We start from the raw sequence: 12,504 nt of genomic DNA, 5'->3' as shown, positions 1-12,504 counted from the left end.
CCAAAAAACAAACAAAAAAACTCTTCCTCAGTAAGTTCAACGACAGGGTAGATAAAATGCTCATAGGTTTACAGATGGTATAAGCTGCTGCTGTTAGGACAGTGGTGATCTGTACCTTAGTAAAAACAAATGAACTCAAAGCAAGCTTTTTAAGATAGAGGAGAAACAGAGCATAAATATGGGCTAAAGAAAAACTGTCTGTGGGTGAGGATGTCAGAGAAAGAGGGTGTCAGTGGAGTTCAGCTGACTGTGTGAGTGATGTAGTAGAGACCACACGGAGAAAACAAAAAAAGCCATGGTTCCAGGATGCACAACCGGGAGGAAGTCGTCCTGGAAGCATGAGGTCATCGTCCCACCTCGGCTGCTCTGGCTCTTACGCCAGTACCGTAGCTCAAAGAGACAAATGCCGAGGGGAGCTGGGGATTCAATTTAGGATCATCAGGCCTCTGTAGCACGTTTAAAGGAACCCAGGTCATCTTGTCAGGGGAAGGGAAGGCCGGCGAACCAAGGACTTGTGCGCTGTCTGCTTTCTCCGTTGCCACAGAGGAAGACACGGGGGCTTAGGGGAGCTAGAAGTTGTTTTCTAGGCAACAACAGACCTCTGAAGGGGTTCATGGAGTAGTGTAACCAGACAGTCTTTAAAATTAGACTGTTCTAGTCTGCAGTGAACGTAGGGGATGGACTTGGAAACCCTCCGGGGCCTGATCAGGCTTGGGGAAAGAGTCACAGCAATAGCTCTGGAGGACTGTCCCTTCCCAGGTTCAGTTCAAGCAGTAACTGCAGAGGTTCTACCCGCTCCCGCTGAGACTTTCACCTGGACCCAGGGAAACGACTGTTACGAAAGTCAGCCAGTGGGCTGCAGCTCGCGCTGGGAACACCCCACTGTGACAACAGCAAGTCTGTAGCGAGAGCCAGCCCCCTGCCCCACTGCATGGAATAAGAGGTACTCACTGTCAGCTACCAAACAATCCATTGTCACCTTTCAGCCTTACCCCGAGTGCCAGAGACCAACACTGGTTACATTCCAAGGCCTGGAACTCAGATCCTCCTGCCTTTGGATTCAGACGCTTCTGACTCATCCAGGCTACACTAAGCCTGAAGCACTGTGCAACGTGCAGGGCAGAGCGGTGATGCCTTCATTACAAATGGTGCAGCATTGGATTTTCAAGTAAGTCTAAGTGTTTCTATTGTCTTTAAAATGACACAGGATATGTCCAGTTATTAAAAAAAAGGATGAAATTACAAAATGCAAATGCCCGTGTTAATTTAGCTAGTCTCAGACATTACATTCGAGAACACAGAAAAGCCAAAGGGTCTCCAGTTAAAAGCACACGACTAAGGAAAGTGAAGGATTGTTGACTTTTGTCACTAATCCGTTTTCTCTTTCTAATCACCTCCCCGTATGCTCGCTCAGTTGGTTTTTACATTGTGCAAGACTTGTCTGCTGGACCCTGGGAAGGTGGGGTGGGCCCTACTGTAGGGTTTGTTTTTGGAAGAACAGCAGGTTTCGGCCGAAGGGCTGGGGGCTTCAGCTGCACGCCCATTCTGGGCGCCACCATAGGCTTGAAAGTACTCATTGTGTCACTGGAGGAGCTAGTGCTGCGTCGAATCTGAGGCTCTGAGCTCCTGAGGGCAACGTTGTGCAAAGGGCTGAGAGATTCCGTGGACGTGGCAGGGGTGGGAGAGTTTTTCACTTGTTCTAAGGTATCCAGCACCACATCGGGGGCGTGCTTTGCTGTACTCTGTCTCTCCAGTTCTCGGAGTTCATTCAAAGCAGTGTTCATCGTCTCTTCAATATCCTGTTGAAAAAGAACCAGAAGTGAGAGATGGTAACTAAACTTATTCTGGTGATCATTTTGAAATGTATAGAAATATCGAATCACTATGTCATGTGACGGGAATTAGCAGTGTTGTAGGTCAAGCATACTTCAAAAACAAACTCATAGCAAAAGAGATCAGATTTGTGGTTCCCAGAGGCGGGGGGTTGCGGGGATGGGCAATTGGATGAAGGCAGTCTAAAGGGACGAACTCCAGTCATAAGATGAATTAAGTACTAGGGATGTGATGTACAACGTGATAACTATAACGAGCACCGCTGTAGGTTACATGTGAAGGTTAAGAGAGTAAAGCCTAAGAGTTCTCATCACAAGGAAAAACAGTTTTTCTTCTCTTTCTTTAATTTTGTATCTCTGTGAGATGCTGGATGTTCACTAAACCCACGGTGGTAATCATTTCATGATGCGTGCAAATCAAATCATTATGCTGTACACCTTAAACTTATATGGTGCTGTGTGTCAATGATAACTCGATAATTAGCTGAAAAAAAAATAACCAGCAAGAGAGACAGACTAGGCTGATAATGAATACTAATGTATAGAAACCATATACTTCACTTCAAAGCAGGCAGACCAGCAAAAGCATGACGGTTTTAACACCAGCCTGTGGAGTGTGTAAACCTAATGCCATCTCACACGACCACCGTGACTCAGGATGTGCAGGAGACAAGACGTGCGATGGCACCAGTGGCTCAAAGAGCCACAGAACAAGCACTGGCCATTCTGAGGCACGTGGCAGCCCTCTGGTGGGTTTGACCTTACATGCTGACATCTTAGATGGAATTCTATTTCAATCTGTGGTAAAAGATGGCTTAAATTTAGCAAAACAATTTTTAAGAAATGCGTATAGGCATGAAAAATCAGGCTTCTTTCATTCATTCAACAGATAATTTTTGAGCACTTTTATATACTTGACTAACTCCTAGCAGTTCTTCAGAATTCATTTTAAGACTCCCCCTGACGCTTCTGTCCAGTGGATCTCAATGGAAGTGGTACTGCCCCATGGAGGGCATTTCTGTAATATGGTGTACGTGTATGTGTAGTTTTAAATGTCAAAATAACCAGGTGGCATTATTGGTATTTGGTGCGCAGGGGCCAGAGATACTGGATACCTTACAAGTGTCCTGGATAATTTACATGCAATGAGTTGTCCCATATCTCGTTCAACTTTTAAATGTCCTCCAGACATTTATGTAGGTGAAAATTTTTTTATAATAGTCTGAGTCTAGAACCTAACTTTCTTATATATAAACACAAAATATTTTTTTCATGGTGTCTTCTAGGAAGGGAACTATCATGTAAATTATACCCTGCTTTGATTAGAACTGTATGACCGAGGGTGGTCCACCATTTTAGAAAAATCATAATTTTTTTCCATAATGGGAACACCATTATGGAAACTGAGTCGAAACTAATTAACTTAATAATACTCTTATATCAACGTACATTTTTAATTGTATTTATGGTAAGTCTACATGTAGGTGAAAGCATCTCACTACTTCATTTGTCTTCTAATGTAGTTAAGCATTCTGAAATACATTTCTTTTAATACTAATCTCCTTTTGTTTTTCCTTTACATTGTATTTAGGGCTTTATATGTTTTAAAAAAATTGGCACATCATCAGTTTTTCAGGTAATAAAGGGGGAATTGCAAAATATTTGTTTTAAAAACGTGAGGTGTGCACCATCGACAGATGAATGGATAAGTGAAATGTGCTGTATACGTACAATGGATTATTACTGGGCCTTAAAACGGAAATCCTGCCACATGCTACATTAAAGGCATTATGTTAAGTGAAGTAAGCCTGTCACAAAAAGAAAAATACTGCATGATGCCACTTATATGAGGTGGGCACATTCACAGAAGCAAAAAGTATTTAGAATAGTGGTGGCCAGGGCATGGTGGGGAGGGGAAAAAGGGAGTTGTTCTTAGATGGGTACAGAGTTTTAGTTTTGCAGAATGAAAAAGTTCTGGAGATCTGTTACACAGCCATGTGAATACACTTTACTGACCTATACACTTAGAAATCGTAAAGAGGGTCAGTTTTACATTATGTTGTTTTTTTTAGAATTTATTTTTGGCTGGGTTGGGTCTTCGTTGCTGCACGCAGGCTTTTCTCTAGTTGCGGCGAACGGGGGCTACTCTTCATTGTGGTGCGCGGGCTTCTCATTGCTGTGGCTTCTCTTGTTGCAGAGCACGGGCTCTAGGCACGCCAGCTTCAGTAGTTGTGGCGCACTGGGCTTAGCTGCTCCACGGACTGTGGGATCTTCCCAGACCAGGGATTGAACCTGTGTCCCCTGCATCGGCAGGCGGATTCTTAACCACTGCACCACCAGGGAAGTCCCATATTATGTTTTTTATACACTGCCCCCCCCCCACCAACACACACACACATGGTGGAGTACTGTGTGAGATAGGGTGGGTGGAGAACCACTGCCCTGGTCTGATGGAAATACCTCTTCTCCACATTCCCAGGCTTCTTCCACTCACCTGGAGCATTAGCCTGTGGCCCTGCACAGCAGCAACTGATTTCCATATCTGCCTCCTCCACTGAATTATAAGCACCTTCATGCAGCGGCTGACTGACCATTGATTTAACTCTGTGTCCATAACACCTAGCATGGGAGCTGCCATACAGTAAGTGCTCAATAAAGACTTGCTAAATGAATAAACAAAGATCCAGTGATCACATGTGGATATGTCAATTTTTTTTTAAAAAGCTCTATCAGGGATTCCACTGATTTGTTTACTAAAAGAAATTGCATGTTTTTGGTATGAACACCATGATGGCAGGCTTACTTGTCCTCATGGGAAAATCTGAAGATGAGAGATGGAAAGATAAATAAAGGACACAGCTGGAAGCCATATTGTGAGGATGACATCACTTTTCAAGTAATTATTTTCATATGTGATTTCCATTTGACGCTAAATATATGGATTTGTTTTTTTACAAGTATTTGCCCCAGAGAGAACGTGTAGAGCCTGGTTTATCTGTCGAGTTTTTGTTTTTATGATTTACAATGAAAGGATTTTGGTTCTAGAAGCAAAAGGGTTAAAACAGACCTTATTATACCTTCCCACCACTAAACTCCTACTCCCTGTCTCTCTAACCTAAATGCTGTTTCACCTACTTATTACAAGGAATGATGTTATGGATTATAGCCAAATATCATTGGTTCTAAAGAGACCTCAAAGGACTCTGCATTGCACGTCAAATAAAAAAAAAAAACCAAAAAGGTCAAGTCTTTTTGGTTTTTGCTGAAAAACTATTGTGCACTTAAAATTGGTTTAATTTTATAAAAACACATTAAACTCTCCACACAATCTAATTTGCTATCCAAAATTCTTTTTAGTTAGGACAATGAAAATAGCTTGGAAATTTGTCATATCAAATGCAGGTTTCCTTGAGCACTTTTTATTAAAAATAATCCATCTTTAATACTTCCCCATGTTTGTTTCATTAATTTCTCACTTCCTTTTTTGATCTATTCTATTTTTAAGCTTCAGTGATACCTGGAAGACACTTTACTGAAATGGTGAACCCTGAATCTATTCACCTCCTTTTTCACTGGCCATACACATATTTTCTTCTTTTTTTTTCCATTGAAGTATACTCGATTTACAATATTGTGTTGGTTTCAGGTGTACAGCATAGTGATTCAGTTTTTTTTTCCTGTCATACATATATTTTCTGATGGTCTGTGTTGTAAAAAGACCCAGAGGGAAATAAATGGTAGAATGAACGATGGAAAAATCCATTAATACTGTTTTACTTTGTCAATTCTTTTTATTTTTAAATTAATTAATTAATTTTATTTATTTATTTTTGGCTGCGTTGGGTCTTCGTTGCTGTGCGTGGGCTTTCTCTAGTTCCAGCGAGCGGGGGCTACTCTTCGTTGCAGTGCGCAGGCTTCTCATTGCAGTGGCTTCTCTTGTTGCAGAGCACGGGCTCTACGTGTGCAGGCTTCAGTAGTTGTGGCTCACGGGCTCTAGAGCGCAGGCTCAGTAGTTGTGGCGCATGGGCTTAGTTGCTCTGTGGCATGTGGGATCTTCCCGGACCAGGGCTTGAACCCGTGTCCCCTGCATTGGCAGGCAGATTCTTAACCACTGCGCCACCAGGGAAACCCTACTTTGTCAATTCTGATCATTAGAAAAAACTACAAGGCCCTTCTCTGCAGTCACTATTGGGAAGTAAAGACACACATCCATTCAGGAGTGACAGAGGAGCCAAACTTGCTGTTCTTCAAACAGCCAACCATCATTTTCTCACTTCATTTACTGAGTAATCCACCATGTCCTAAGATGAAAGTGTCACTTTCATCATACACTACAAATGTTGTTTCAGGGCTCTCCATTCCATTCCATCTGTTTGTCTGTTTTACTAGCTCTGGCATGCACTTCGGATCTGGTAGGGCTAGTCCTTCCTCATTCTTCTTCTTTTTTAGAATTTTCCTGGCCATTCAGCAAGGATGTGTTTGACTGTCCTGGGTCCTAAGTTTCTGCCGTGTCTTTGTTTAAATCACTATGAACCTAATACACTTGGGCCCTTCCAGTATCACATGGACTTAAATTGAAGAATGGGTTAATTTCTTTTCTGTTGTCTTTAGTTGATTCTGTACAAAAGACATGGCTCCAGAAAGTAACTCCTGTACGCCTCCTTCGTCACACACCGGTACTTACCATGCAATATTCTATCCAAAGCAGCCTACCTGAGCGATTGTCTCTGGGTCCAGTGGCTTGTGGTCGTTGAAGCCTGTGTATTGCCCTGATGATGTGGACCTTCTAATAGGAGGGCTGTCAATCTTCTTGAGGGAGTCGTGGCGGCTGATGTTGGTCAAGCTGCCGTGACCCGGCCGACGCCTCCTCTCGGGACTGTCATTATTGAGGCCACGGTTCTGTAGTAGGCCCCGGGGGTGACTGCCCAGGCTTGGGGACCCCAGGTCAATTGAGGAGTTGGAAAGACCATGTGGGGGATGGAGAGGGCAATGGCCATCACTGGTCCTGCCAGGACGCCTCACTGGAGGGGGTGGCTCTCCTCTTTTTCTTTGCCTAGACAGAGACAGAGAGTGAGAGGATAGGAGAGGTTATCACACAGGGTAATTCTGCAAGGCTGTGGATGCCACGGCCCCTCAGAGCCCCTGGAGAAGTGGAGGTTCAGGAGCCTGGTGACCACTCCACCTACCTGGCTAAATAGCCATCAGGATGACGGTCTGTTGGGGAGTTCATGTCCTTGGATGAAGACTTGTCTTCAGTCACGGGCCCACTGCTGGCCTCACTGTCGGCTTTTTGGCTTAGAGTGTCTGAAAACGTATCATCCCTGAAACGATGAGAATCAAGAGTGAGGGTCTTTTGCTAGACGAATGGGGACAAAAGAATAAGTGATGGCATTTATGTATGTAAGTCTTTCTCTTACTAACGTCACTTTTTTCTTTTCACTATAAGAATAATAACGTTTCATGGCAGATAAATTGGAAAATTCCGAAATTCCCATAAAAATCACCCATAATATAACGTAACATCCAGAGACAACTACTGTTCGAATTCTAGAAAATATCCTTCTCTGCTTTTCTTCTCTGCCTGGGATACATATCTACAAGGATGTCCACAGGTATGTACAGTATTTATACTATAGATATTTATATGTTTATGTACTTTAGATATATATGACTGTATGTCTGCATACACACACATCATATTTCTTGCATTCTGAGAGACACATTTTAACATTTTAAAACTTAGGCTCAATCAGTCACTGTATACATTTTATGTGGTATTTTCCCCTTTTCCTTGAAGAGCTGTTCATAAATTCGTGCTGCATTGTGAAATACTGCAGTCACAAAATTAAAATTACACTGTACATGGTATTTTGTAACTTGTTTCTTTCACTGAAAATTATGACCAGACGGGAAGATGTCTCTTTAAGTATTTTTTTGAAAGCAGAGCTTTCTCATCAGCAAAATTAATAAAAAGCCTGAAGATGATTTTCTTTAGACTTGAAGTCAGCATCCTCTCTCTTGGGAATGTGGAATTGAAACAGTAGACAGGCACCAAGAGAAGAGCCACCACTGTTTCTGGAATCAGCAGGGCCACTTTAGCTCCTAAAGCCATCCTCCGCACAGGGTATTTTTCTAAGAACCTGAACGCTTCAGAAGGTGTGTCTCTCACTAGTCCTTGGCTCCAGACCTTCTAGGAGAGTTTGGGAAATGAGAAGCTGTTGGCCCTGAAGTGCTGTTAGCAAAGACCCATTAGTAAGGTGAAGAACTGTGCCCAGCTCAGAAATTTTTGCTCTGTAATCCCTTCTGCTCGCTTCTCACGAGACCAAAGTCATTTTAAGAACAATAGCTGCTGGGCTTCCCTGGTGGCTCAGTGGTTAAAAATCCGCCTGCCAATGCAGGGGACAAGGGTTTGAGCCCTGGTCCCGGAAGATCCCGGAAGATCCCACATGCCGCAGAGCAGCTAAGCCTGTGTGCCACAACTACTGAGCCTGCTCTCCAGAGCCTGTGAGCCACAACTACTGAGCCCGTGTGCCAGAATTACTGAAGCCCGTGCACCTAGAGCCCATGCTCCGCAGCAAGAGAAGCCACCACAGTGAGAAGCCTGCGCACTGCAACTTCTGAATAACCCCCGCTCGCCGAAACTAGAGAAAGCCCACATGCAGCAACGAAGTCCCAATGCAGCCAATAAATAAATAAGCAAACAAATAATTAAATTTATATATATAAAAACAGTGGCTGGAGTCTTCTCTCGGGAGCGTCAGGTGATGGAAGTTGGGACTACTTACATGTCCTGCACCACTATGTACTGGTGGGGCACAAGCCCGTCGATCCCGTTGTGTCTTCCTTCCCACCAGTCCTCGGATGCGCGGTGATACAGCAGCAGGGAAGCACCCTTCTTGAAGGACAGCTCTCTGGCAGACCGCCCAACATAGTCAAACTTGGCTATTGCTTCTATTGGCTCATTTTCTACAAAGAACACACCAGAAGACGGTGAGAGCCAGGGTTCTCAGGAAGGCATGATACACTAACTGAAAGGTCTATATGAGCCTTTAGAAATAAACAAGGTCGTTTTAATATCCAGACTGAACAAGGTAAGAAAATCATCAAGACAATGAGAAAAGGATGCTGTTAAAAGAGATACAGAAAAATATTCTCTTGCTGTCATCAGTTTTTCAGGCCAAGAAAAACTGAACATTAGATCTTAGTTTCCACAGCCTCTTACTAGAGATACCATGACAGTCTAATAAAAAAATATTTAAAGCTTTGCAATATGATATATAAAATCTCTCCTTGGGTTGTAATATCTTCTGCAACAGCTCCAGTATTATCTTGACCAATATTATTTGATCAAGTTCCCTGGCAACATGTTAATACCATTTAGAACATGGAAGAATCACTATCTCAGAACATTAAGAAGTTTATGCTTTATTTGCTTATTTAAAAAAAAAATCAAGTTTACAGAAATCACCACATTAAATACTATTTGAATACATTTAATTTCCTTATGTATTTTTTTGGCACTATCAAATCTTGAAACTACTACCAACAGTAAAGACAACTTTATTTTTTCTAGTATCAAAACCAAATTCTGGATATCACCTGCGAAACAAGCATACCTACTCAAACGACCAGATTCAAAAATTATATCTTCTAGAGATCAAAAAATATTCAAGGGAACAATGGTGAGTGAAAAAAGCCAACCTCAAAAAGTTACATATTGCCTGATTCCATTTATATGGCATGCTTGAAATGACATAATAATTGAGATGGAGAATAGATTAGTGGTTGCCAGAGGCTGGGGTCAGGGGGAAGTGATGGAAGGAAACAGCTAAGGCTATTAAAGGGTAGCACGAAGGATCCTTGTGATGGAACTGTTCTTGATCTTGACTGTGGTTGTGATCACACAAATCTACACGTGTGATAAAACTGTACAGAACTAAGTAAACACATACACGAATGAGTGCATGTAAAACTGGTGAAATGTGAAAATGGTGGAGGGAGTATATCAATATCAGTTTCCTACTTGTAACATTGTACTACAGTTATGTAAAACGTTACCACTGGGGCAAACTGGGAGAAGGGTGTATGGCATCTCTCTGTTGCGTTTCTTACAACTGCATGTGAATCTGCAATGACCTCAAAATTAAAAGTTGAAAAAAAGCTATCAAGCTCTGGGCCTAGAATTGGAATTTCAGCTCTATTCTAATTCTGACCACAAATATTAAAGGCAAATAAGAGGACAAACTACTCAAAACAACTACAAGAGTTGCTTTTTGTGATCCAGCTTATTGCAAAAAGCCCTGAATCGGGGGCTTTACGATCCTATCTCCCCTCTCCCACCATCACCCCAACCCTGCTACCAACAATAGGTGAGTAGGGCTTCCCTGGTGGCGCAGTGGTTAAGAATCTGCCTGCCAATGCAGGAGACACAGGTTCGAGCCCTGGTCTGGGAAGATCCCACAGGATGCGGAGCAACTAAGCCCGTGTGCCACGACTACTGAGCCCACGTGCCACAACTACTGAAGCCCGTGAACCTAGAGCCCGTGCTCCGCAACAAGAGAAGCCACCACAATAAGCATGCGCACCACAACGAAGAGTAGCCCCCACTCTCCACAACTAGAGAAGGCCCGCGCGCACCAACGAAGACCCAACGCAGCCAAAAATAAATAAAATTATAATAGGTGAGTAAACTGCTAATTAATAAGAAACAGAACAAAAAAGGGTCAGTACAAGTGGCATATGCTTAGAGAAATCTGTCTATGCAATGAACAATACCTCATTTGCTAAAAACTGAGCATGTATCACTTTCCAAATACTCTAGAATATATGCACACGTAATAGATTAAAACCTGCTTGTCAAATATTTTGTAAGGAACTTTTATCTTCTATTTCCCTTGGTAACAAACCTTTCCATTTAAGAGTTTATTGCTTCCCAAAGTTTACTGCAATATCTTCAATATCTGTTGTACTTCTATGAAATAACTGCACAAGAAATCCTTGGATAGCCAGCTAAACTTTCTCACTTGATAAATTCAAACATCCTCTGGGATGGCAAGAGCATGAAAATCAACAAACATACTGAAAAAGCTTAGGGTTTACCTTATATGAAGGGCCTGGGTGAATTCCAGCTCTATGTTTAAAATAAAGACACACAAGAAAAGCGCCATCTTTTTGCTAGTGGATAATGTTTAGGGTGAATGATATTTCATACGGCAGAACCACAACACGATGATCTGCACACAGTATACTTCTCAGCAAAGTAGGCGTAAAAATAATTTTAAAACACTAGTTTAAGTCCTTTAATAACTGATAACTTTTAGACCGTATGTTAACACTCTGATATTCCATCCTAAAATTATATTTTAATAAAACAATAGCAGCTTTATGAAATATCCCTAAGTCTGCTCACAGAGGAGGAAACAGAACTTTTATTCAAGGAGACTGACTTTATAGTCTGTTCTAAACTTGCATGTAAAGGATAAATCCTGCTTGAACTGAAATGACAGATGCCAATTTTTTTTACCCCAGTTCTCCCTGGGGAAGGGGTCCCCAACCCCCAGGCCACGGACCAGTACCTGTTAGGAACTCGGCGGCACAGCGGGAGGTGAGCGGCAGGTGAGCGAGCAAAGCTTCATCTGTACTTACATCTTCATTGCTCGTACTACCACCTGAGCTCCGCCTCCTGTCAGCATTATGGTGAGTTGTATAATGATTTCATTATATATTATAATGTAATAATAATAGAAATAAAGTGCACAATAAATGTAATGTGCTTGAATCATCCTGAAACTATTCCCCCGCCCCTAGTTTGTGGAAAAATTGTCTTCCACGAAACCGGTCCCTGGTGCCAAAAAGGTTGGGAACCACTGCCCTGGGGGACAGAAATCAACCTGTCTGTGGTACAGGGGACACAAATAAACATCACAGAGGAGTGAAGTCATGCCAATGAACTCATGCCAAAAAGAGCTTCGTGATATGTAGTTTGCAAATTCTGATGTGACACACCCATATGTTTAAATTGTTTTACTGAAAGAAAGTGGAAAGATAACAGCATAACATAGCATACAACCTATGTACCTGTCAAAGGGAAAAGAAGAGAGAACTATTAATATTCTTTAATGCCATTCAGTCTTACACTGTCAACACTGGCCAAGGGCGATTTAAGACTATTTAATAGATAATATACAAATTTTATCATAATTTCATCATCATGCCCTCTATGCTCATTATCTCTTTTTGTTTTTTGAAACAACTAGCAACAAGATTATCAGACTCTGCTTATATGATTCAAATGTAAAGACGTTTTAAAAGAATGACCAGATGGATCAGAAGTACACTTTACTGGTAATCCTACTACATCAACTAGTAATTCTGAGCAATTTCATTATTTTGACTCTTTCCACTCCCATGAGAGAAATTTCACAGTCAAGTGTCAATAAGCTATTTATACACATCTGAGTCTCATCATTGCAGAGCAAATCGATCTCAGGGCATGGAGACACACCATACCCCTTTCATGTAGGGTTACACAGTCCTTTAAGGTCCTGCAGAGACTTTGTAGAATGCTACTGCTACCAATAACAACATTAATAAGGGTGAACACGATAACTTCATTTTCCTACAAGGCAATTATAATTTTGTGCAAAGGGAAAGAAAATTCAACAAAGCTGAT

At 42.0% G+C, this 12,504-nt stretch overlaps 1 protein-coding gene across 2 annotated transcripts in view; it reads right to left on the bottom strand.

The window, feature by feature from the left end:
• Window positions 1–1,163: 1,163 nt before the first annotated feature.
• The window catches only part of SRGAP1 (SLIT-ROBO Rho GTPase activating protein 1), a 274,067-nt gene continuing 262,726 nt past the window's right edge, over window positions 1,164–12,504 (bottom strand). For both annotated transcript variants that reach the window (XM_060025148.1, XM_060025149.1), the window contains exons 19-22: window positions 8,618–8,798; window positions 7,019–7,153; window positions 6,546–6,885; window positions 1,164–1,799 (exon numbers count right to left, since the gene is read on the bottom strand). In XM_060025148.1, the coding sequence (XP_059881131.1) occupies window positions 1,422–1,799; window positions 6,546–6,885; window positions 7,019–7,153; window positions 8,618–8,798 (1,034 nt within the window). In that variant the 3' untranslated portion in view covers window positions 1,164–1,421. The remainder of the gene's footprint in view (window positions 1,800–6,545; window positions 6,886–7,018; window positions 7,154–8,617; window positions 8,799–12,504) is intronic.

This window comes from Delphinus delphis, chromosome 11 (genome assembly GCF_949987515.2).
Source record: "Delphinus delphis chromosome 11, mDelDel1.2, whole genome shotgun sequence".
Lineage (NCBI taxonomy): Eukaryota > Metazoa > Chordata > Mammalia > Artiodactyla > Delphinidae > Delphinus > Delphinus delphis.
This window is presented reverse-complemented; position numbering and strand designations above follow the sequence as displayed.